Raw genomic sequence first — 27,939 nt, forward strand, 5'->3', positions numbered from 1 at the left:
ATTCCATTTATTTTTAGTAGATTTTGATGAGCATCATATATCATCATGCTCATAATAAAGAATAACTTTACATTGTTAGCCAGCCCCTAATAACAGCATAATCATTTCAGTTCCTCACTCAGGTCTTTCTGTTAAGTTTTTGTTTTTTATTTTGAAACAGCGTCTCACTGGGTACTTCAGGCTGCCCTTGAACTCACTATGGAGCCCAGGCTGGCCTGAAACTCAAGGCGACCCTCCCATCTCAGCCTCCTGAGTGCTAGGATTACAGGTATGTGCCACCACGCCCAGCTCTGTTAAGTATTTTTGTACTGCCTGTGGTTGCAAATACATTATAATTTGCAATATTAGTTGGCAGTAAAAAATGGTGTTTACAAGAGTACAAAGGAGTACTTCGTTTGACAGCTTATATTTTTATGTGCTAGATCATATGAAGGTGTATTGTCTCTTGCCTTATGGAATTCATATACTTAGAGAAGCAGCACACAATGAAAACAAAAAAAGTTACACCGTTATGATACAGTTATCTAGGGCAGGGACAAGGGGAAAAAATGAGAACCAAGACCTGTCATATAAAGGTACAAGATCCCAATAATGAATGTAACTGTACTATATACCTAAAATTTACGAATAAATTTATTTATATATATACATAAAATGTGCTGTATGTGCTGTGAGAATCTAGGACATTTATCGGTTTCAAACACAATCTTAAATGGTTCAGCATAATCCAGTTTTGTGTTGAACAAGGTAAAAGATGGGTAGAAAAGAGAGGGGAAAAATAATGTTTGAATTTGGACATTTTTAATATGAAAGGCCAATAGTGCTTCACTGAAATCTGAAAGCATTTGGAGAGAAGTCTGGGTTGAAAATCCAGGTCCATATTTCCAACTACATATTAAGGGGTACGTCAGCTTCAGCACACCAGACTAGACCCAGGAACATTTATAAAAGTTGAATAATGATAACTAATTATATGGGCCGATATAGTATACGTTAGACACTTTTACATTTATTTCATATAGTCCCAACAAAAATCCAATGATAGCCTCATTTTTTAAACTCCTTTTCATTAGAGATGCAGAACCTAAACCTCAGAAACGTTCAATAATTTCCACCAAGACTCCTCATCTAGTAATCTTGAATTCAGATCTAAATTTCAAAGCATGGAGAAAGTACCATGCCATACCACTGTCTTATAATATTAGCCATAATTGTAATGAATTATAATATGTTTGGTGTTTTGCTAAGTTACAAATATCGCAGAAAAAAATGATTTTGTAAAAGTGTTGACTTCTGGAGAAATGTTTTAATCCAATCAAGGCAAAAAAGAGATTTCCTAGTTTTATACTATACATGTGTGTAAATACATAATCATTACTTACACTTTTCTCCTGATCTTTGTATTCTGTAAGATTTTCAGTTTTACCCATAAAGTACGCTCACACCATAGTCCATTTCAGAAATCATATCCAAGCAGAGGATGAGTGATTCCAGCAGAAGTTTGAAAATACCCAGAGGAAGTTTCAGTTTGATTCACTGATTATTAGTGCAGGGTATCTGACACATAAAAGGCATAAAGGTTTCAATGCCTGAGTATTATTAGGTCCAAGTTGTATTCAGAACCTTGGCAGATAGTAAGTTACTGAAGAGAGACCAGTTAATTTCTGTTAATCAGACAAATAGAATTTGAGTCTTGCCTTCCAAGTTCTATAGTCTCCCCGCTGGGGAATTTAGGGAAGGTGTCACAGAGGAAGGGACATTAAAGCTTAACTTCAAAATCTGACCCAGAGAAAGAAGACATAAGGCTGAACCAAAAACAAAGGTGTTTGAAAGTTCACAGAATATTCCAAAATGGAACTTGGGAAGAGAGAGAAAAGAAGCTTAGAAACCAGTGTGCTGCTGGGTTTATTTAAATGGTGCTTATACATCGGGAGTTATTGTTAGGGATTTTGTTCCTTCTACAGTCAAAGCACAGATCTCATCAAGTGATTAGAGGAGATAATTTAAAGAATAGTTTCTAAAGAAAGTTGGGACCTACAAGATGGTGGAAAAAGTCTTAGAGGTCACAATGACGGAAATGTAGTGTGGGAAGCAAGAACAAAGGAAAATAATAGAGGAAAAGAAACAGCAAAACTTTGTAAAATTACACATTTTTGTTTAGAAATAAGAAAGATGTTATAAAAATCAAATGTTTTGGGCCGGGGATTTAGCTCAGTGGTTTCGCCACCTGCCTGGCAAGCTAGAGGGCCTGAATTTGATACCCAGTACCAAAAAAAAAAAAAAATGTTTTGTACTTGAATATTGTTAGTTACAAGTTGTATTCAGAGGCTTGACTCCTCATTTGAGTTAGTAACTATGTCCTAGTTAATCTCTGTAAATCAGCAATTTAGAAATGACAACTATAATTCCTACCATTTTACCTTCGTATGACAATTTCTTTTTGAAAGCTTCCTAAGAGCAGCTTTAAAAATTATTGTTATTGCTTCAGCCCTCACAGTCTAAATTTTTTGTTCTTATTGGAATTGTAATAGTGAATCTTTTCTAGAAAAACATTTTTTTTTTGTAAGTATGTTCTGTTCTTTAATTGTTACAATTCTTTAAGCTTTGCATGGAATTCACCTTTTCTGTTTTTATAAATCCAAAGAGAAATTGAGTCATCTGGGGTCCTTCATATTTAAAAAAATAAAATTTTTTCCACAGACTAACAAAATATGACATATTTTCTAGCCTTTTACTTGTCAGAGACTTTTAAAATTAAAATATTTTTTCCAAATGGGGGCAGAATTTTCTTTTAGCCTAAGATGCTGTTGCTAAAGCATACTATCCTTTCTATAGCTCTGAAAAATCTAGTTTCTAAAGCTTAACAACTGTGTGGTTTTATTTTAAAAACCTCACTAGCAAATATTTATTATAATTATTTTAGTATTCACATCACATAGTCTTTACTCTCTACAAGATTGACCTTAATAAATAAACTATTGTGAGCTTTAAAATTACATATTTCTAGATATAAAAGCATATGTCACACTTAGTTCTTTGATGAAATGAATACTGCATTAGCTTTTGGGTTGTTGCTGTGGAAATATGTACATATCCAATTACTGTCTTCATCAGGAAGAGGTAAATTAGAAAGTAGTTACTGTTGATTGTTTGGAAGCTAGAGTAATTTATTAATATATAGACAAAATCCGCTTTTTCTGTATGAGTCTATAGTATAGTTTAGATTATTATTTAGATCATAATAGTTTAAAATCTAAGCATTTTCTCTTAATTGCTTATTTTCTTCTTTAGAACTTGGCTCAGCTAGTGAAGGAAAGACTGAACAAAGAAGAAGAAAGCAACAAAGATAACTTTGGAAGCCCTGAATGCAGCAAAATAAGAACAATGGATCTCAAGTTCAACAACTCCCGGAAATTTATCTCTATCAGTGTGCCATCCAAAACCCAAACAATGTCACCACACATCAAGTCAATTGATGACATTGTAGTACTTGGCATAAATCTCAGCAAATTTAACAAACTTACTCAATTTTTCATATGTGTTGCTGGAGTTTTTTTATTTTACCTAATTTATGGATATTTACAGGTAAAAGATAGTTGTTTGTCATATGTTAATTATTCATAGTATTTAATGTCACTATCAGCACTTCCTACAGGATGCCAGTGTTCATAAATTGGAGTTTTTTATAGAGTGAACATGAGGTTTCTTAAAAGTAAGATTACTGATGGGCTGGGCATTTAGCTCGGTGGTTCTGCTGTCGGCCTCAAGCTCAAGGTCCCAAGTGTGATCCCCAGTACCAAAAAAAAAAAAGTAAGCTTACTGAAAACAAAGATCAAAAATTCACTGTTAAATTTTAAGTGGAGAATAAGTATTTGAGATGATCTTGCAAAATTAATGAAAATGAATGTTTCAATATTTAACATTGCAAATGTGTTATAGTTTAAAAGAAAGAATTATTCAAATATTAACTGGTGTCTGGGAATATACTTTTCCAGTACAATCTAGTGATAGCACAATGTTCTCTTGTGTTTTGGAGTTTAATGTCAAAAGGCCATTCTTACAAAAATATATCAGGATATTTTACGTTTCTCAAAGGGTATCTCTTTAATACTATAATAATCTGAATTACTCTTTTTTTGGTTTGATTCTGTCTATCGTGTTTTCATTCTTACTGGTTTTCTCTTTTAGTCTAGCTTTGTCAGAATCTGTTTTCTCTGGTTTTTGTTTATGCAAAACATTTCCTTTCCTCCCCTCCCCACCCCTTCCCTTCCCTTGGGATCAAACTCAGGACCTTGTGTTTGCCAGGTAGGTGTGATGCCACTGAGCTATATCCCTGGCCCTGTGTCTATTTCCATTGTATATTGTGGTAATTATATAAATTTGGCCCACAGCAAATTCTTGACCTTCAGACTGAATAAAGATAGAGTCTACCATAAACAGGAATATTTGAATGTTGACTAATGTTATTACTGGCCATTTAAATATTTTGAACTATTAGCACTTTTTTATACAATTTCATAAGAGAACCTTTGTAAATTCAAGAAAAGTAAAATGCATTTTCTTAAAACAATATTTCTGATAATTCTGATATTCTGAGAAGTTAGGATGATTTTTAAAACTTTACTCTTTTTTGCATTGCTTTACAGAGATTGAATAATAAATTAAATATAAATAAAGGTGGTAGAATTGCAGCTTTATTTTTAGCTAGCTTATAAGAATGTCAGGTAGAATATTGCATGATTTTAACAAAAACATTTTAAAATAATATTCATAACTTATTTCCCACTAGAAGATAATATAAAATGTACAATATTACAATGAATAACAGACATAGAGATTGAAATTTCCTGTTGAGAAATATTTTTTTCCTTCAGTAAAGGTAGCTGAGGAAAATGAATTAGAAATGTAACCTCTAAATTTCATTAGATATAGTATATTTTTTTGTTTGATTAATAATTAGATATTTTACTTTAAAACTAGGATGTGTGAAGTTTTATTTCAAATTGGATACATTGCTAAACTACTGTTTGTAGCTTTATCACTTTCACTATGTTAAAACTGACATCACTGCTAACTCTTATGTATAATTGCATATGAAAATAGTGCAAAGAAAATGGGGTTTGGTAACGTGATATATACATGCCCACACACACACAAGGCAAAAAGTTTATTTTATTCAATTAAGATTAATCCAGATAACTTTATTAGAATACTTCTTGATAACTTGATTAAAATGACTTAATAATTGATAAGAATATTACTTAATATTGTTTTTAGGCTAATTAACCATTCTCTATGTAAGGAAAAGTTTTATATAATCTATGGTACAAGATTTTTGAAAACTAACATTATTGATATGAACTGATTCTGTTCCTACAGAAAAGTAGGCCTGAGATGTCTGACTTATAGTAAAATATGCTCTTTGTATCAGTTTTTTAATCAGCCACCTTTTTCATCATTTTTAACAAATCTTTCCATTTTGGTCTTTACTTTTTAAATAAGAAAAGCATAGGTAGTGTTGCTTTATGTTCGTGTTGATTTTTATACTTAGGTATCTAGTGTCAGTTCTTTGGGAAGAACTTCTAACCTTTCTAAAGTTAGAAGACACCTTTTGATTTGATTTGTATTGGTGTTGGTGTGGCTTGGTTTCTTTTAAGATGTTTTGTGTATAAGAATTTACTGTGAAAAAGCTGGTCTGCCCCATTGAACTTAACAGTGTTTATGTGTCTTGGCAGGAATTAATATTTTCAATGGAAGGTTTTAAGCCCTATGGCTGGTACCTTACTTTAGTGCAGTTTGCATTTTACTCCATATTTGGCCTAATAGAACTTCAATTTATTCAGGACAAAAGGAGAAGGTATGTCATTTGTTTGGGTTTTTTTGTTGTTGTTGTTGTTAGCTAAGTTCACTAGCATTAGCTACATCTTTAAAAAAATTTTTTTTACCATTCTGAAGATGCATAAAATTTACATTTCCTAATATATCTAATAACCTCTTTATGAGTATAAATCGATAATAATGTTTACTTTATACACTGATAAACATAAGATCTCTAAGTGTGATGTTATAAGAAAAAAGGCTCAACTTCTAGTAAAGTATATGTTCTGAAAACATCAGAAAGTATTCAGATATAAGTATGTTTTTATAAAGTTCACTAAAATAAGTGTGACTATTGAAAGACAGTGCAACTAACATCAAAATGGTGAAATGGAATAATCAGTATCTCTTTTTATAGTGGTTTTTCAACTGTTAAGCTTATGGTTTATAGGATTTAATCCAATGAACATTATCAGGAAATGTCCAGTAGCTGAGTGCTGCATTCATAAACATTAAAGAAATGCATGTCTTTTATTTTTATTAAAACCAAATATATTCATTTGATAATGTCTCTTAAAGTAACAAGCATCTGATAGATTTTTATGGCATAGTATTTGTTTATAAACAGAAAGTGATTAGGAATTTGCACCTAAATTTTTGGTGACTATAACAAGTGTGGTCGTCCTGTGGTTTCTTATCTGAGTGCAGGAGTCCCTGTTAGGAAGCAGGAGGTGAGAGGGGGGAGCAGGCAGGCAAAGCCTCTGCTTTACAGCCACTCCCATTCCTTGTGTTGCAGCTTGAGCTCTGCTTCAGGTCAGATCAGCTGTGGCATTAGGTTCTCATAGGAGAATGAACCCTTCTGTGAACTGCGTTGCTTGTGAGGAATCTAGATTGAGTATTCTTTTGAATCATCGCAAAACAATTCCGTCCTCATCCTTTGTCCCCATGCAAAAATTGTCTTCCAGATGGATCCCTGGTGCCAAAATGCTGGTAACTGCTGCAGGTGTATTGAGTAGTTAAACTATAAGGACTAATAGTGACATTCTATCTTTTCTACAACTGTTTAATCCTTAAAAAAATTTTTTCACAGATTCTTACTTTTCTACATAAAATGGTTTTGAACTTTGAATGAAGGTAATTCTTCAATTTTAATCATTCAAATCTATGACGTAAGATTCTTCCTGGAATAAGGAATCTGTAACACATGTCTCTTCATGGATCTGGTTTCGCTTCTCAAACTTTATTGCCAATACATTATTTGAGCCATTATGTAGAAAATATCATTTTAATACTTTAGAACTACAGCTTATATCCATAGGTGATAAAATAATAAGTAATAAATATATCTGTCAGGAGTAATATATAGGAAGCCTGATGGTTAATTACCAATTATAAACTACTGGGCCTCTGATTGCTGCTAAGAGAAAAGACAAATACTGTCTTGGTTAGGTGATGATGTACTGCCTGTTACATTTCAGAAAAAAACACCTCCCTCTCAGCTACTCAGATGAGGTGGGTAGTGGGCTGTGCTTAGCCTTTTTCCCACATCTGATCACAACATATTTTAAAATGAAATAACTTATGTTTGACTTATAAGAGAAAGAATTTGGAAGAATTGATACACTTAAATGTAATTATGAATCAAAATATATTCTTTATAAGCCATATTAAATTTTTGTTATAATTAAAATATGCCCAATCTCAGGTTTTCTTTTTTTTTTTTTTAATATACACTCATTTCTGAATTTACTTAAGTGGTGTTGCTCTTTAGACTTCTAGTTAGCCCTTTGCATAGTGCCCCCTCTCCCATCTTGTCATAAGTTTAAATAAGTAGCAGTGCATTGGAAAGAAAACAAGATTACATGAATTTTAGTTTCAGCCTGTTTCTTACTAGGCCTATTAAGACCCCTGGAAAGTTTCTGACTTTTCTCTGTTCTGACTTGCTGTGGTTATGTGTGCTGGAGCATATTGTATGTAAACCGTAATAACCTGGTGGTACTTTCTGTTGTTCTCCAAGTATTACCTTGTAACTTTATTAATTTTTTAATAAAGGAGATCCATCAAAAGGGCTTTGAAGGGGTTTTTAAATTATAATTTCCCCATTCTGGGAAAAGTAATAAACAAACAAGATATTAAATAAAAGAGAAACAGTGAAAATCCTGGAGGCAAGCTGATAAAATGCAACTTTCTCATTTTCCCAAGAAAAACAAAGACCTAATGGAGTGCTGAGTTTTACGAAATCACAGCAAGCTGCTCTCAGATGGAATCTTTTGAATTTAGGGCCCCTGAGTTTCAGCCTCATTTTCTTCCTACCTGTACTGTGCTGCTTTTCTAATGATTTCTTGTAGTTCTCTGGACTTTAATTTTTATTTTCTGACCAGCACTGTCTGCAGTTTAGCTTTGACTGTGGTGATGTGTGTTGTCGTCCTTCACTGACAAGGACATTGTGAAAACGTTGATGTGCATCGAAGCCACAGACAGGCAGGACGAGTTATTTCCAGTGGATTTTTGATGTTGACTGCATATATTAGCACTTAAGTGGAAGGTCCTCAAAACTGAAATGTAAATACTGCACTTGAATTTTTCCAGTAGATTTTACCTTATATCTAACTGTATAAAAGATACCCAAGGAATTTTGTTGCTTTAAACACCATTACATATCCCAAAATGAAAATTATGTAAAAGTACACAGTACCATAAGCAGTTAGGTGAATAGTATCTCATTGTGTTCAGCACACCAAAATACAGAATTACTATTTTATAACATTAAATATTAGTCAAAATGAGCATATGCACACACTATGGCTCAAAATTCTAAAGCTGCCAAATAAAGAATCTCCTTAATGAAATCCAGATAGTGCCAGAGTTAAAAGATTTGAGATTATCAAGAGAGAGACAGATGCTTCACCATAAAGTTGATTAGTATAGCATTGTATGCAGAAAAATGATTTGTAAGATCATGATAATAATCATGTGTAGAGTTTTAAAGTCTTATGTACTTTTTCTGGAGAAATTCTGTTAGATTATTCTACTAGAAAGGATAGATGTACTTCCTGATGCTAGATGGAAATATTAGGAGCAATTTAAACATTTAAATTTGGTTTAAAAAGTCAGTTATTAGCTAATTTTTACCATTACTTTAAAACATGATCTCTCTTGCCTACCCTTAGTCAAGATGATTTTTATCTGTAGCTGGAACTGCTGTTAATTCTTTCATCAGCACGTATACCTTCAGTAAGAATCTCAGAAATTCTCTTAATGTATTTTCATATATTCGAGACCTCATTTATGATTGACTAAAGGTAAATGGTTGTTTTCATCAACATTCTTTTGTACAGTGTTGCAACTTTAAGGATAATGATACTTTTACTGATATTTCCAGAAATACTAAGTAAAAATTAGAAAAGGAATTCAGTATTTATCCATTGTAAATACACTATCTTAAAGCATTATAAATCAGGTCCCAAAAGTGAAGATCTTAAAAATTGTCTCTTACAGAATACCAGGAAAAACCTACATGATAATAGCTTTTCTCACTGTGGGTACTATGGGGCTATCAAACACTTCCTTGGGCTACCTGAATTACCCTACCCAAGTCATCTTCAAGTGCTGCAAACTGATTCCTGTTATGATAGGAGGAGTTTTTATCCAAGGTATAGTAATGATATATTTCCATGCTACTTGAAACAAATAGGATATTCTGTGGCATCTAGCATTAGGAAAAACACTAAACATCTACAGTATTTTTAGTCAGCTTTCTAGACATTATAACAATTCTGTTACATAATACTGTAAGGTATTGTAAAAACCTTAATATTTATCTGATGTTCCTCGGTATCAATAATTTGGACTTGGTGGGAAAAAGAAATTAGTATGTTATTTTATTAAGAGTTTTAACACATTTCCACCAGTTCAGATATCACATATTGAAGTGAAGTCCCTCCCTGCAAAGTTCCTTTTTCCAGTTCTCACTCTTCCTTCAGGCCTCTGCACTGCCTACATTGCTCAGTGTACAATTTTTGTATGAAGATACAGCTTAATCTGAGCAAAACTTTTTTTTTTTTTTTAACCCTGCTGGCTTATTTTCTCTTAGAGCTCCAGCTTAGCTATAATCTATGTGGAAATATGAGGAAAGGAAATAAACAGCAACAAGTAATGATAAGTTTTTTTTGTTCTTTATATTAACTGCCTTGAGCAGTGTTTGTGTTCCGATAATCAAGAGGTTTTGTGTCACTAAAGTTCTTCTGCATCCTGATTATATTTTATGCATTAGGTACCTTCCCACAGTAACCTGTTAAAATGAAAGTGTGTATGGCAGTAACTTCACATATCATTTCAAGATAATGATTTACATAGAAAAAAAATTCACCTCGATCCTACTAAAAATCACATTTACACATATCCTTACAAAAAGTAACACTACATTTCATTTATTAAAATGCAGATAGAGTAAAATGAGTTCATTCTTACCTGCTTAAAAGTTATTGTATGTAATAGTTAAGCAGTATTTATATAATCAGAATCATTCCTTAGTTCCTTTGTAAACATATCAGTTATAAGAAAATTAGTAGCTTATTACCCATTAAATGAAAAAAGCATTTATTACTACAAAATTTTTAAATGCTTGTGCATATGTGTTGTTCTTGTCAGTTTCTGCCAAAACAATTATGTACCGAGTAGTGATGTTTTGGTCAGTGATGGATTACACGTAGGACAGTGATCCCCTAAAATAGAACTGCTAGTGACCCTGTATCTCTTACTCTGTGTAGTATCCTCTATGGATTTGCACAGCAACAAAGTCACCTAAAGGCATGTTTCTCCAAATATATTGTCATCATTAAGTGATGCGTGACTATGCATGTCTTGTAACAGATGAAATCTGATCTCATTTCCAGTTCATAAGGCCATATTGGTGCTGGTTGATATTTTATTCTCCAGAAGGTCTTCTATAACTATCTCATGCCTTGATCTAAATGTTCTTACATATTTTTTGGCATAAGATACAAAAAACATATCCCTGATCTACTTGAATGAACACTTAGATCTAACACTGGATTTCACTGTTTGCATGATGAAGCAAATCTTACTTTTGTTTCCTGCAGGAAAGCGGTACAATATTGTAGACGTGACTGCTGCAGTATGTATGAGCCTTGGCCTCATCTGGTTTACTCTTGCTGACAGCACAGTTACACCAAACTTCAACCTGACAGGTAAGCCAGCCATTTATCTTCCTAGATTTTATACACATTTTAGAGTAAGATTTTCTAAATTGCATAAGGATTTTAACTGATGGCATATGTGATCCTCATATCTAAAAGGTTTTTGGAGTTGCTGTACAAGTTCTATTAAAAATACCACAACCTGATCTGGGGATTTAGCTTAGTGGTTCTGGCACCTGCCTCACAAGTGCAAGGTCCTAAGTTCAATCCCCAGTACCAAAAAAAAAAAAATACCACAACCTGAAACATGACATTTTTTTAGTGTCCTTGTACTAAAATGACAGGAGGTTGTCTATTGGAAATCTTTACCAACTAGGCCGGGGATTTAGCTCAGTGGTTCCACCACCTGCCTTGCAAGCGCAAGGACCCAAGTTCCATCCCTGGTTCCAAAAAAAGTCTTTACCACCTACATGATTAACTTTTCATGAGCTGAATTGGAAATATAAAAATGGGTTATAGGACAAATCACGGTAATAATTGGCTGTACTCTCGTTTTTTAAAATAAGCTTTGTAACTTGTTTGTTTAGGAGTACTTTTGAAATACTATATATGACACATAGAGTGTTATTCTCAAACATTGAGAGAATTTTACCAATAAGATTAAATTAGTGTCATCCAGTCTCCTTATCTGAGAGAAATAGTATTAAAAGTATCTATATCTTCAAAGAAACTCTGGGAAAACAATAATAGTAATAATAAGGTAATATCAGCAAATACAAAGCATGATTATTTGTGACAGAAAAAAAACCAAACCATTAGATAATGAAAACATTTCATTTATATCAGCTTCACTGTTCTTCCTGAGATTCCTGTCTTATCAGTTGTCAGTCTTCCTTGCTAATAACCTGGTTGACCTAGCTGAGTTACTGAATTTAAATGTAATCAGTTCTGCCCTCTGGAGCAGCCCTTTAATTTCCACAGGAGTCTAGTAGAACCTCCCACTCTTTCACCTAGAGTGCAAGCATGCACTGCTTGATTTTAGAGAAATTTTACACTGTACTTTCAGCTGTTGCTATTATAGTCTAGAATTTTTAGGAATGCTTCATTCTTACATATCAGACTATTTAAAAAGGATACTTGAAAACAGACAGAAATGACTTAATAAAACAGCAGTGCAGCTTTAGAGAACACACTGGATTTGCAAGGAGAGATAATAGATTCAAATTGTCTTTTTCTTTAAAATATAACCATGATAAATTGCCAGACTCCGTTTAACTTTGCCAGTAAAAACAGACAATAATTAGAAGATGCCTCACATGCTGCTCATTAGGAGATAGAATGAGACAGTGGAATAACAAGTGTGAAGTCACAGCTGCAGAAGGACTGGCAAGGATGGCCGCAGTGAGAAGAGAAGCCCCAGGGGTTCTGAACTCCTCCCTGTTCTGAGATCCATGAGCATATATTTTAGGAGAATGAGAACCCAGCCATACTTGATCATGAAGAATAATAGATAAGCACCTACCTATACTATCATCTTTTGTACTATAATATCTCAAAGTGATATTAAAGCGGTGATTAGAGATATTAATAAAATTTTGAATGTATAAACTATATATCCACACTTACTCAAGTAAATGTTACAATTTTGGTGCTTTCCTGATGTTTCCATTGTTGAGAAGACTTGGAATATTTTTGAAATGCCTTTCAGCAGTTAGGATGTTCCTTTGAAGATCTTCAAAAATCACATGACTTTTTCTTTTGAGGATAGTCATTTGAAACCAGAAAAAGAGCATTCAGAATCAAGTTTGGTGGATAAAAATATATGATTAGGCAATAAATAGATAATAAGAGATAATAAAAAAATCAAGTTGAATAGACATGAAATCTTGAAACTTCTTAATTGACTGAGGATTATACATATGTGGACTTACCCAGTTCTTGGCTCTCTGTGAACATTTAAACATTAAGAAAAAAGAGAAAACTCGATCCCCAGTACCAAAAAATCAAAAGTTCTGTAACAAAGAAAAAGAAAAAAGAGAAAACTTCTGTAAAGCCATCCGGCGCACAGGTGGTTTGCACTTTCTGTGAAGCGCGGTGGCCAGTGAGCAGCCAGCCTCACCTTAGTCACTGTCATGGCCTCTTCTCAGGCCCACAGCACACTGTGTCTTCGCAGGAAAGACTGGTGTTGGTGCCCAGGTTTGTTTATGCAGATTGTGTCTGTTACAGTTATGTGATAACTTAGTATTGTCCAACTAATCAGAAATTAATATAAAAAGAGAATTCTTGAAACAGTTTGGTTGGCAGATGAATAAAATGACTACTGAATTACGTGCCGAAATAAAACAACTAAAAATTGAAGGAACTCATACAAATCTGAAAGTGTTCTGCTCTCCATTTGTTGCAGAAGTTCCTAGGATTTTGGTTCAACTCTAAACAAAAGCAACTTGGAAAACATAGATAATGTGTATTATCAGTATTTATACAGAAGAAAGAGAAAGTGTAGAGTTCTACTCAGTAGCCGAAGAAAGACTTCAGCAGCTATCTGCATGTTTTAAATTGTTTATGGTTTTAAGTTGAACATTCTAGTAATAGAGCTTTTTCATGACTTTCTTCCTGTCCTCTTTTTTTTTTTTCCCCACCTAGCTGACTAGCTAGGAATCCCATTAGATTCTTCTAAGAACTTATTCTCTACTGTTTAATGTAGTATTTTTCTCAAATATATAATGTAGGGTAAAAGTGGAATGATGGTTCAGTTTATGTTAGTTTCTGTTTGTTTTAATATCATCACCTGTGTGCTCATTGCTGCTGGCTGCGGGTAAGAATAGTCAGCATCATGAAACAAATGTGGTTGAAGATCTGCTTTTCTTGTTCAGACCACTTAAATGTTTTATGGTGGGTCAGGAATTTAGCTCAGTGGTTCTGCCACCTGCCTCTCAAGTGCAAGGTCCCAAGTTTGATCCCATGTACCCCCGCAAAAAAAAACATCTTATGGAGCTTGATTATAGTCCATAGGCTTAAATAAGGACACCGTTTCTCTGTGCCTTCTTGAAGGTGTGATGCTTATTTCCCTGGCACTGTGTGCAGATGCCGTCATTGGAAATGTACAAGAGAAAGCTATGAAACTGCATAACGCTTCTAATTCTGAAATGGTAAATACTCTCATGCATTTTCTTCATATCAGACAGACATAAAAATGGTGATGTACCCAATTTTATAAAATAGTTACAGTAGCAAAGACTATCATTATTCTCATTAAAGTAATACATTCAAATGTTATGGGAAGGTAAAAGGACAAACTACCACTTTCATTCCTAATAACTTGCTTGATATTTGATTGATTTTTTTCTTCTTGATTTATAGATTTTTATCTATGAAAATATTTTTGGTTACATCATTTCTTCCTCTCTTTGTATTTGGTGTTATTTCCCATATAGAGCTTTATAATTTTCATGGTGTCCAATTCATCTTTTCCTTCATAGCTTCTGGCTATGTATCATGATTGAAAAAGTCTTTCCTACCTCTGAAGAGTTTGCGGATTTCACCCATACTTATTCCAATCCAAAATTAAGAAAAAAGAAAAAAAAAAGGGTCTTCCATATGGCCACCCATTTGTCCCAGTAACATTTATTGAATAATCCACTCCCAGCTTATTTTAAATGCCTGTTTTATTATATCACATTCTACTGTAGTGTTCGGAATTGAATTCTTTTGAATTTATTTCTGCAACAATACGTATAAGAGCAGCAGTTTTATCACACATCTACCATCTGTTAGGACTAGCCACCACTGTCCTTTTCTTTTTCAGAATATTACTACCAGTAGTTATTCTTGGTGCTCATACCCCCAAATACACTAGAAATCTCATTGGTATTGTGATTGGTATGGCATTGAATTATAAATTAATTTAGGGAGATGGCATCTATACACTTGATTCTTTCAGTCCAAGAATAAGGTATGGCTTTCCTTTTCTTCAAGTGTTTTACTTTTTGGTGTCTATTAGAATTTAAAGTTTTCTTCATGTAAAACCAGCACGTCTCTTATTTAAAATAGCATCTTTTCTCTGTAGAGGTGTGTGTATGTGTGTGTGTGTGTCTGCATTAGTTTTAAAACCAACCCCTTGCTGGACATGGCATTAAGGACATGTAGGTATATTCCTTCCTGTTGCTTCCACAACACAGAGTGAGTTATCCTTCGTAAAATCCTAGTGACATAGGAACTTTAATCTTGATAGGGATTTACTTGACCATCATCACTGCTCTTCTAGATCAGGTAAGGGTGGCCTCAGAGCAGGACAGAATTGCATGTGATCAGGAAGTTAATATAATGTAATGCTTAAGGTGGCAGGCTCTGAAAGAGACAGCCTCAGTACATGTCCTAGCTTTACTACTCTCCACTCTACATTTTAGTTTCTTCATTTGAAAACTGGTTAATGAACATTGGAGTAAGAACAGTTATCTCATTAGGTTGGTTGTTGAAATCAGCAGAGTAATCTGTGTAGCGCAGCAGTAGAGTACCTGATACACAACAGGTGTTTAAGTTAGATGCTGCTGTTGCTGCCACTGATAATGTTGATGAGCACTGTAATAAACCAAGGTACAAAGGTTGGTAGGAGAATGGGGAAATAAAGCAGTAGATATATGCCATAGACTTCTGATTTTCATTATACTTCAGTTTCTTTTGCAAACTTAATATATAGGGTTTTCGTGTTTTATAAGTAATTTCTAAGGGACTTCTTTTGCTTGTATATATTTTTTAAATGCTTTCATTAAAATCTGGTTTGAATTCAGTACTTAAGCCCAACAAGAAGTGAATATTTATGTATGTGTAAGATCCGTATTGCTGCTATTTGGTATATAAAATAAGGAATCGACTTGTAAACTATTAGAATCAACCTCCATTTTCAAACAGGCTACATGGAAATGATGTTATTGTAAAACTGTCTTGTCCTATGAGCTTGAGTAGATGAGCTATATATTTAAAGCTCTTAGTGTTCCACTTTTGATCTGATAGTACTTTTGTACATTTTATTTTATCTACTCTAGGTTTTGTACTCATATTCAATCGGTTTTGTGTACATTTTATTGGGATTAACATGCACTAGTGGATTAGGCCCTGCAGTGACATTTTGTTCAAAGGTAAATGTTAAACATATTTTTTTTAAATAAACATCTTCAGTTAAATAGTTTTATGTTTCTAATTACCCTGGTTCAAAAAAGTCTATTGTTGATATAATTTGATAACTCCACAAATGTCATATTGCAAATCAGAAATTATTTCAGAAATGATTGATATTTGGATTTATTTTATCCTTGCTCTACCCTATAAGTTAATTTTTAAGTGGTTCATAATATAGAAGTGGAGGATTTTTAATTTCATTATTTTTCCATTGAATCAAAACTAAATAGTTTTGCTTGACTGCATTGTCGAATGGCTTATCATTGCTCAAGAAGTTGATTAAAATCTGAAATTTCATTTCATTTATAATACCTCAGGGTTTGTTTTGTATTCATCTAACAAGCTTATTTATTTGTTGCAGAATCCAATTTGGACCTACGGTTACGCATTCCTTTTTTCCCTTACTGGGTACTTTGGAATCTCTTTTGTCTTGGCATTGATTAAAATTTTTGGTGCACTTCTTGCTGTAACAGGTAGGAGATTATGAAATAAGTATTTGCATTTTCTTTGATAATGTTTTCCAAAAGATAAGAGCAATACTCTCTCTTCATTGAAAAGAAAATGATATTTTACCAGTTTATTCTTTGGCTTCTGCTGTTTCTTTAAAACTTTACAGAAAATGATATTTTATCTTAATTTTCTGTTTTGAAGTTTTAAACTTTTTTTTTAAATTGTTGCTAGAAATTAAACCTAGGGCCTCACCCATGTTAGGCAAGTGCTCTACCCCTGAGCTACACCCCCAGTCTTGAAGGTTTGATTTTTAAGGTCAAAAGTCAGTCTTGAAATACATTAGAAGAACTTGCTGTTCAAGAACAATGGAATGAATACTTTCAAAGAAAATACCTTTGCATGCTTTTAGTTTATTACTGTTCCAGTATTCTTTCTTCTAGAGTGTGACAGGTGCATTTTAAACAAAACTTTTTAGACTTTTCATTTCATACACTTTTTAGGACAGCCACCAGATTCGCTTCGCTCTTCCCTGGTGATAAGTGTGTACTTGCTCTGGGCAGGGACTTTGCTTGGCCCTCTACAGGAATGAAAGTCGCACTTGTTCGGCTTCACAGGAGTCTACAACAGTACAAGCAAAACCCCCATGACTAGGTCTGCCGTGTCATTTCCTAGAACTGTGGGGTGCCTCCCTTGTCTTGATAATGTAGATAGATTTTATCATTTTAATCCCACCACAATGCTAAAAAGTAGGAACTGTATTGTTCCATTTTACACATGATAAACTGAGGCATGGGGAGGTTAAATGACTTGTCTGCTGATCACCTGAAGTCAGGATTCCAGCAAGGCTGCATTCTTCCCCATATGCTATTCTACCTCCTGCCCAGGCTCCTCCTTCTTCCTGTGCTAGCATCCTTCTCTTGCCAGGCAGTGGGATAGAGTGGGAGAAGAGGACATAAACCTTTCTCTTTCTGCAAACCTCCTCAAAAGCTACACTCCTAGAAACAGCGCTACTGCTCACAGACTACTGTACACAGCCTAGTCACCTGTAGGAGGGGCTGGAAGGTATGCCCAGCTGAAAATAGGTGCTCTTCTACTTAAAATTGATATTTGGAATCGGGCCCCAACAGGTTTCCAGAACCACTTACTCATTTAGTGTTCATTTATTCATGCACTGCGTATTCAGTGCCCGGAACTATAGAGCCTGGTGATATACAGACAGATACAGATGAATAAGGTAAAACTGTAAACTGCACAACAGCAGAAACTGAGTGTTGATTGGTAGGTGGTTTTTACTTTGTGTTTTTCCTGGCACATCAGTTCTCTGGCATGTAGTTGGCAGAAAATATTTAGCAAATAAACGATTTCCAAAATATTACTAGGAAAGTAAGCACATTCTAAACCAGTTTTTTGCCCCTACAGTGACAACAGGAAGAAAAGCAATGACCATTGTACTTTCATTTATGTTCTTTGCTAAACCTTTCACATTTCAGTAAGTAATATTTAATTCATTTCTTAATTTTTAGGTACTGTTCCCATTTTCTCTTAATCTTATTTTCAACATTTACTTTTTACAGTATATTACTTTCTATATAAATCAATATATATATGTCTCTGTTGCTTTATAAGAATCCTTTTATCTCGACCTTATATCTATTGATAGGTTTTCTTAGAAATGTTTATAATTTGTTATCTTGAATTTGTTGCTTTCTATGTTTAAAGTGCATAACAAGAGTAATGTTGTTTCCAATAAGAATAAATGTAAGTGATATGTAAACTGTTGAGAATAAGGAATTCCCTTGTGGTCATGTGCAAATATATTAGTCATATATTTACAGGACATGCTTTTAATACTATTTGTTTATATGTGACCACTTTCCACAAAGGATTTGCAGTAAAGAAACATTCTGTGAGTTCTGACCTACTGACTTCATTTTGTTTTGACTTTTTGTAAAAGCATTTACACTTTTCAGAACTATCTGATGTTTGAAGTTGGCATTATTTAAACGTGTTGATTGATAATTATGAAGTTCCAAACCTAAGCTTAGCAATATTTAGGTCAGGGTAGCAATAAAATTCTTATTGCTGTATGGTAGAATATTGATTGTCTACAAATTAATTTCTACATGAGTGAGGTATATGTTATAGTAATTAAATTGCAATGATTGGCCTACTCCCTGAGGGATGTATCATCCTTTTTATCCTTTTATGTTCCACCCAAAAGGGATAACTAGTTGACTAAAAGTTGAATTCCCAAGATGGCCTGTTGTGCATTTACTTATCCACTGTTTTAAGTCTTTGGTAGGGCTTGGACTTAGAGTATACTATTATTCCTTCCCAAAGTGTAAATGAACCTCATTTTCTATAATTTTTGTAAATTATTTATATATATAAATATATTATATATATTTAATGCGTTTTGTAAAATACATTTTATATATATATATATACACACACACCATAAAAGATATGAAGTTATCTTCCATCTAATCTGACCAAAGAATACTATTTTTGTTAATAATGTTTAGATCTCTAATAGCAAAATTTTATTCCATTGAATTGATCATAAATTCTGTTAACAAACTGGTACTTTGTTAATTTTAATAATCTTTCTTCCATTTTCTTGCAGGTATGTGTGGGCTGGCTTGTTAGTTGTCCTTGGCATATTTCTCAATGTGTATAGCAAGAATGTGGATAAAATAAGACTCCCGTCACTATATGATCTGATACACAAGGCAGCAGAGTCGAGAAAGGCAAGGACGTTGGCACAAACTGTATAAGCACTGATTTGTCTTGTTTAAAAAAATAATAAATTTTAAGGGAAAAATCATTACTTGATTAACTTTTCAAAAGAGTGTGATTCAAACCAAAGAACCCGAAGGTGTGCTATCCATTTGTGGACAGATCACATGTGGAGTGGTTTGTGGCGTCAGCCTTTCTTCAGAGCACTTGTTTTACTCTTTGACTTCGAAAGCACTTGAGAGCTGCGTGTGGCACAGCTTACAGTAAGCGTCAGTGTGAGGGGCTGTCCTAGCAGCTTCCTGAGAATCTCACTGACAGTGAACCATGTTGCAAGATAGGTGGGTGTCAGTATGACGTATCGAAGACATTGATATGTAGCAGCACATTGTTTTGTCTTCGTTCTGTTTTGGTGGTGTTATTTAAATTGATTCTCTGTTATAAGAGTAACTTGATGATTTAAGTCTGGAGAGAATAATATTCATTACAAATAAAATTATACTGTGACATTTTTAAAGAATGTGTTAATGGAATTTTATTATAGAGGAAGATGGACAGTAAGCTTAATACGTGCTTTAAAACTTAGGTTTTGTTCTCATAATAGAAGAATATTCTTCTGGGGAAAATGTGGCTTAAGTTTTATGTAGAATATAGGCAAGACAGTATAAGCTGTTACCATCTTGCACCAAGTAAGTATACATCACAAGAATAATTTGCTGTTGTTTACAAAAGAAATACTGAAAGAGTAATGATTTGAATTTTTTCATTGAAGAGAAAGTAATTGATGTCATAAATTATTATCAGATAATATCCTAGTTTTTCTTACAAAAGTGAAATTTAATTTGGAAATTTAAAGATGAGGTAGGGTCAACTTAACGAGATTTAGTATTTTCTCTTAATCCATTCAGGCTGTTACAATAAAATACCATAAACTGGATACTTTACAAACAACCAAAATTTTTTTCTCCTGGTTCTGGGTGCTAGAAAGTCTAAGATGAAGGTGCCAGCCAGTGTGGGATCTGATGAATGCTACTTGCCGTGTCCTTGTGTGGTGGGTCCTAACCCCATTCAGGAGCGTCCTACCTGGTCATCTCCAGTGGCCACCCCCTAATATTGTCACTTTGGAGTTTAGAGTTTCAACACAGCAGTGGGGAAAGGGGATAAACATTCAGACCATCACAAAACTGCTTATGTATTTTTCAGTGTAAATGTAAAGATTTTAACCCTCCTTAGTAGTGATTTTTGGAATTGCTCCCCCTATTTTAAAAAATGTTGCTAATCTTCATCTTCAATATAAATGATAGTGGTCAAAGTCTCAGTAACTGTGCTATTGGAGATGCTTCTATATTATCTGATAATTAGAGTATTTAGTCTCATTCTTAAAATTCCATTGTATTCGGATGGATACTGCACCCTGTTCTATGCATCTGTGGGTACAGCAGATCCTATCTTAATGAAGTTTTCTTTGTTTCCTTTGTTCACATTCTATGGTAATCATTTTTTAATTTTCCATATCTTAAATGGAAGGATTCTTAATTTGTATTTCATTATGCTGCCTGAAATTCGTAAGACTATAGGGATTTGTGCTTTAAAAAAAAAAAAGGAAAAAACTTAACTTTCCCAAATCCTTGATAAGGTACAATTTTCACTTACAAGGCATTCTTTATCTCCACATTTTTCTACTGTTTTACCTATAAACCTCTTAACCAGCTCATCATCCCATTTGCAATTTTAAACAATTTAACAATTTTTTTTTTTAAATCACTATTTGCCAGCTCTACCCTTTATACTCCAGGCCATTAAATTTCACCTCACTTACGTGTAGCCAAGTCTGAAATAATAGAATAATTTCTATGGTGAGGGAAATCAACATTAAACTTCAGGCCAGATTTTATAATATGATCTTTTGTGAAGATTATTTCATCTCAACAAGTGAAATAAGTGAATTGAAAATAATAACTGCAAGCATTGATCTAATAGTGCCAAGCACTATTATAAGTGCTTTACATGCAATAATTTATTTAATCCTCACAGTGTCTGTTTATTGCCATCTCATTTCACAGATGAGAAAGCTGTGGCCAGAAAGGTCAGTGACGCTCCTAGTCCTGCATAGCTGGAAAGTGCCCGAGCTATTGTCCCTCTTGCAGTCTTCTTTCAGACTGGTCTGTGCTCATGTATTGCTTCCTGCTTACATTTCTTGGAAATACAAAGTGAAGAACCAGATTCAGTACTTACTAGTTCCAGATCACACTACTGCATAGTGACAGACTGGATTTCAAATCCAGCTTTATATTTTCTGTCCATTGTATCCCACTATGAACATTTAACTACAGCACTAACCCGAATTAATGTGAAAAGTCCTATGGTTGAAATATTTCCCCACTAAAAGTAAAATGTTGAAATCAGCTATATGGTCACACAGTGGATCTCCCATAAAAGCTCCACACTGAAGCTTGGGGGCTTACCTTGTTGATAAAACATCCCGACGCCGAGAGGGATGCATCTTGGGACTCTGGGTGCTGAGTATGAGCAGCCCTCCCAGACCTTACCATATAGGTCTCTTTTTGACTGCTCTCAATTTCTGTCCTTTACAGTAAAACTGATAGAAAGTAAATTTTGCCTTGAGTTCCAAGTGTTGTTCAGTGAGCTGAACAGGAGAGAATGTGATCTGAAGTGTAGGGTGGCTGGGTACCCTGAGGCTTGCAACTGTTGCCTGCAATGCGGGCAGTCATAGAGATGACACCCTTCTCCCGTGACATCTGTGTAGCCAGGATCAGATTTGCGCTGCAGAGTTCATGCTTTTCAACAGTTGTTAAATGTCAGCATTCTCTGGTATTACCTAATGTTCCTAATTTTTCCAAGTGATCTTTATCTTGAACCCACTTCATTTTCTAGATTTTGAACCTATTTTACTTCTAGATTCTTCCTTGGTCAAAAACAGTATAGGAAGAATCCTAGTAAAATGTGAACCAGGTAATACAGCTTAGCAATACTAAAAATACCTATGCATTACCAAATGACATTTACTCGTAATTACAAGGTTATCAAACTGTCAAGTTGTACATCTTCACCCTCAAAATCTGCTATATGCTTCCTTTCTCATTAAGCATATGACCAGTTTTCCCTGCTATTTGAGCAAAATTGTTTTCCTATTTTTATATATTCTGCTTTTCGTTTGAATGTCATTGTACTTGTCCATTGAGCCAACCATCTTAACTTTTGTTACCAGGATAGGTAGGATCACTAAAATGACTGCTTTTTTATTACAATATCATTAATCCATCCATTGTTACTGGTCCAACTATAAACTAGGTATTACACTAGATTCTAAGGATGCAAAAATAATAACATCAACAATGTACAACCCCCATCTTGAGCCCCAGTCTTGAGATAATTTGCTGATTACTACACAAGAATAGGTAAACTGGGTTGATTTCTTTGCAATCACAGGTTGTCATATTATTAGCCTTCTTTTTTCAGAGTATTTCCCCCATCATTATAGTATGTTTACAGAACATCTGTGAATATCTGAACCCCTTGAAGGATTTTGTTTAAAATCATGGATATTAGCCAGGAGGGTCCTGGTGGGCCTGAGATCTGCGCCAGTGAGCTCCAGGCAAGCTGGTGCTGCCCGTGTGTGGACCACACTTGCAGGATCTAGGTTGGAGGGTACAAACTATCAGATGCTTTCCAGCAGAACAACACTGGAAATTTTATTTTCGCCTGATTTTCTTCCATTTGCATTTCAAACTTCGCATGCTGCCTTTAACCTCTCTGCCTCTCTTTTTAAACTGAAAAGAAACCTTATGTTGTTGGAGTGTTGCTGGCATAAGTGAAAAGAATTCTTTTCATGGCAGGTGTTTGAAAGATTTAATATTCATTATTTCTCCAGAAAGTACCATTTTAAAAGTCTCCTCAAAAATAAGCCCATAACTCCCTCCCAGTCCTGGTCTGTTTTGTTTGTTTGTTTGTTTGTTCTTTAATTTCATGGCATGCAGTTAAAATGCTGTTTGATAGTGATATTATGGAGAAAATATTCCCTTCAGTGGCTTGCTGCTCTTTCAGAGTGAGCTGTGTATTACAGGGTGCTAGGGAAGTAGGCCTTAACACTTAGGGAATCCTTCTGCCACTTGTATCACACAATGTGTTTTATTAAATATGTTAATCCTATGATGCACCCAAATTTCTAAAATGTAATTGAGACCATTTCAATCAGCTTTAGCACAGTTGATAAGATTTAAATAGATAAGTAAATGTGGATAATGATGATAACTATAAGACTTTGGAGTCTCATTATTACAGAGCTCATTCTAGATCTCTAGTTTTGTACTTACTGCCAGTTACAATGAATGCAATAAATAGATGAATTCAGGTGTTAACTGTGCTGCAATTCTGACTCAACAATATATAAGCACTTAGGAATTACTTGGGCATTAATTTTGAAAAACATTTTTGTATATGTAACCAGAAAATACAAAGGCAAGTAATCATCTCTTAGTGTCTGTATTTTAACTGATAATGTTGGTCAGTGATATCTATGCAGAGCAATGCAAAATCCTAAAATCTGAGGACTATTTGGACATTTGGATACCTGTCATAAAGTAACAATATGATTGAAATGTCTGCTCTCAAGAAGGTTTTATCTAAGAGAATGGGCTGGAGGAAATTTACTGGAAAGTATCTACAAATCATAGATAGTTGGCCCCAGGAAGTTAAAAAATGTGTCTGGGGTTTTCATGTAGCAAATGGCAGAATGGACCTGAATCCATTGCATTGAATCTGGATCCTAATGTGCTTATCTGGTAACCCCATATGGTGGAATCTCTTCCCTTCCTGGCCACCACACAAGCTGGTTAGGATTGACAACTTTTCCCAATGTTTATCTTCCCAAGAGGCTTAACACAGCCTTCCTTCTCTGCTCCATTTAAACTGAGGAGACTTTCAAAGGTCTGTTGACAGTACTATCGGTGTATTTACTAACTCACCCAAAAGACTGATCTCTTCAACCAGGCTTTACAAGGATGTACATACAGTGGGGAAAGATGGGATCACCTGCCTACTGTCCATTCGGAGGAGACTACCAGCAGGGAATGAGCACAGCCACGGAGTGGTGTCTGTGGGCGACTGGGGGAGGAACCAGAATCAGGACCCATGAGGATCTGAGTTTTTTTAAATAGGTTACATAGCAGGGGGCCAAGGCAAGTGTAGACAGGACAGAAGTTGTTCCTGGAAATGGAATACCAGGTAGAAGCATTATCACAAAGAAAAAATAAACAATGTAGGCCCCCAAATCAGAAGAAGCAAGGGAATCCGGCTTGTTGAGCTATGCACTCACAGACTTTGTCCTCTCTCCAAAGAGATCCAGGAGGGATTAAACCTGATGCTGGAACAGGAATCAAACAACAGTGGGAAAAAACATTTTTTTAATTTAGGATGAGAGCCAAATCAGAAATTATGTTTAATGATTTTATGTGACACTCCTGTCAGCTGGAAACAGTACCACAGTAAGTAAAGGGAGAATCTAAGATTAGGAAGAGTTTTGAGTTACTCTCAGTAGTGATGAGAGTTAGCATAAATTTTTTATTTTACTGGGTTCATTCACCACACTGAAAAATGGGCAATGAAAAATACCTCTCAATAGAACTGACTTCCTTATGATAGTTTCATTGATGAAGTATGTGACTTGGAATTATAGTACTTGGTACTCATTATAGTACTTGGTACCCTCAAATGTTTCTAAGCATACAACGTCAATAATATTAGATGAGTCTATTCTCTTCCAAATCACCATGACTGTTCAAATGAAGTGGCTATGATGTCGGAAGCATTGTCAGAACTGCCTGAACACAGACTTCTTGGCCAGCCAAGCACCATCATAAATGGTCCAGTACTATTTCTATTTTAAAGTGACATCGTCACACATCCACTCAAATGAATAGTCCCATCTGCACTGACTGGCCTTGCAGAAAAGTGAAGCTTGTTAGCCATGGACTCAGAACCTCTCCTCAGAAGAAAGAGGAATTATAGGTGACTGTAGCCACTGAGAAAGATAGTATATTTTTTTCTCTCTTCTGGTGACATCCATTGACCTTATAATGTCAGTTTACAAGGCTATTAGGACACACACACACACACACACACACACACACACACACACACACAGAGGCACCATAACACTTTTGCACCACTGTGTTGCAACCTAGTGAGGAGAGATGCAGGCAGGAAGTTATGGAATGTAATATCTATAATGTGAATATGTACGAAGTACAGTAAGGCTGTTCAGAAAGCATTTTCCCAAGAGGCAGCACCTAAGCAATTCCTGGTAAGAAATTATGAGGACTTGAGCATTCAAGCACTGGGGCAGGAGAGGATGAAACTGGTAACAAAGATATCTAGGAGGTGATTAATACCAGGCTCCTGAGGGGGAGGAAGTGTTTTAGATGACTCAGGGTCTCAGAAAACTAGAAAAGGGCTATATGCTGACATAAGCAAGTCAGCAGAAAAGATAAACTTGAGGTGATGTTGAAGTGTAGCTTTGGACCTGACTCCGTTTAAAGTCTTGCTTTGAGAGCTTCCAGATGAACAGTTTGAGTAGGCAGTGCACAGGTTTGGGAACTGGGATTTCAGAGTCATTTTTATGATAATAGTTAAAATAACGAGCGGCAAAAGGGTAAACAGAGTTTGTGTAAGTGGAGAGCGTGCAAAGGAAGATCTGCAAAGATGAATTTTTAACGGTTGTCAGAGCAAGAGGGGCGCAAAGAGATGGACAGTGAATGGTCGAGAAGACAGCTCAAGGAAGCCAAACTGAGAGGAAGTGATCTGCTCTGTTTTTGAGATTAAAAATTTCTCTAAACATAATCAGCTACAAAATGGATTTTAAACAACTAAATTTCTTCATCAACCCCAGATTCCTTGTTACAAAAATGATGTTTATCATATTCTGTTTTCCTTCCATTATAAAAGATAATTTTTGAGAAAAAGGTATAGTTCAAATTTTATATTGCTATTTAAATTCTAGATATTTTAAAGAAGTACAGACTTTCCAAATAAATAGATTTAATTTGAATTCCAGCTTCACAGTTAACCCTGAGCAGCTTATTTACTTTGTTTATCAAGAAAAATGGATTTAGTATACTTTCTTTGCAAAGTGAACTTAAGCTCAAGCAAAAAGATATATACATAATAGTACATTTTTGCATGTGGTTATGGTTTTAAGCTATTATTTTAAGAAAATATTCAGCAATTGAAGTCCAAAAGAGTGGAAATTAGTATATAATAAGAACAGAAATTAAGTAGTAAGTAAACATAATAGAGAAGTTAAAAGTTCATTTAATGAAACTATTCAACCTCTCGCTTTTTTGATAAACAGTATCATAAATGAAAAAAAGTAGCATTACTGCATGTCCAGTGGATATTTTTTAAATTAAGAAAAAATTATTATAAAGCACTTTTTGCCAATTTTCCAAATTTAGATAAAAGCTACAAAATTTCTACAAAAATTAGAGTCTACTAAAATGAACATAGGAAGACAAAAAAACTTTATAGTTCTCTCTGCTATTTTTATGCTGCTTAGAAAGGACAGATGTGTTTGTGATTAAAAGCAATCTCACAAGAAAACTCTATGGGACATTGAAGAAAAGAAACAATACAAACCTACAAAACTTTTTTGGAGAATCCAAAAAAAAAGTGAAACTTTACTAATTTTTTTTTTTTAAGACTAGCATGATCTTACAAACAAACCCTTACCAGGACGTAGTAAGAAAAATTGTTCAGTGCCCTTATGAACAAAAACAAATTTTCTATAAAATATAACCAAGTTCAGTGGTACATTAAAAGATAATATATCATCATCAAGTTGAGATACTGTCAAAAATTCAAACCGGGTTAACATTCTAAAATCAATGTAATTCACTTCATTAATAAAATGAAAGAAAAAACTGAACTTAATAAGAAGCATTAGAGATACATTATACAATTCACTATTGATTCTTGATATATATCCTTAGCAAAGTACCACCAAAAAGCCTACTTCAAATATGACACTTGATGATAAATTACCAAGACTTTTCTCTAACTTCCGGAATAAGTGAGCGTTATCATTACATCTATTTTTACACTGCACTGGAGGTCCCAGCCAGAATAGAAAAAAATAGGAAGGAAGGAAGGAGGGAGGAAGGAAAAGAGAAGGGACAGAGGGAGGAAGGGAGGGGAGGAAAGAGGGAAGGGAAAACTATAAGAAAAATTTTATTCACAAATGACACAATTATGTACACATAAAATCCAAGGGTATCTACACATAAACCATTACATTTAAAAAGTTTTCCAGCTATAAGAGCAGCATAAATATAAATCAATTATATTTTATATACCAGCAACAACTAGAAAAATTGAATTTTAAAAATGCCATTCACAATAGTATCAAACATCATGAAATTATTTTGAATAAGTCTGAGAAGATATACAAGATATCTACCAGAAAATTACAAATTATTGATGAAAATTGAACAATAGCTATATTAAAGAAAGAATGCTCACAGATTGGCAGATAAAATACTGTAAATTGTCATTTCCTGAATGATTTATGGATTCAGTTCCTGCATGC

General features: G+C 34.4%; 1 protein-coding gene across 2 annotated transcripts; it reads left to right on the plus strand.

Moving 5' to 3' along the window:
- The first annotated feature begins 226 nt into the window (after positions 1-226).
- On the plus strand, positions 227-19,839 carry Slc35b3 (solute carrier family 35 member B3). 2 transcript variants are annotated; one of them, XM_010622835.2, is made up of 10 exons: positions 227-268; positions 3,292-3,585; positions 5,736-5,857; positions 9,316-9,470; positions 10,920-11,027; positions 14,028-14,125; positions 16,019-16,111; positions 16,513-16,624; positions 18,021-18,090; positions 19,228-19,839. In XM_010622835.2, the coding sequence occupies exons 2-10, from the start codon at positions 3,385-3,387 to the stop codon at positions 19,376-19,378; spliced, it is 1,110 nt and encodes a 369-aa protein (XP_010621137.1). In that variant the 5' UTR covers positions 227-268; positions 3,292-3,384; the 3' UTR covers positions 19,379-19,839. The 2 variants fall into 2 exon arrangements, with proteins under 2 accessions (XP_010621137.1, XP_010621138.1); XM_010622836.2 differs by lacking the exon at positions 227-268 and adding an exon at positions 1,753-1,822.
- Positions 19,840-27,939: the final 8,100 nt, after the last annotated feature.

Source organism: Fukomys damarensis, unplaced genomic scaffold (genome assembly GCF_012274545.1).
Source record: "Fukomys damarensis isolate Sample0158 unplaced genomic scaffold, DMR_v1.0_HiC HiC_scaffold_10, whole genome shotgun sequence".
Lineage (NCBI taxonomy): Eukaryota > Metazoa > Chordata > Mammalia > Rodentia > Bathyergidae > Fukomys > Fukomys damarensis.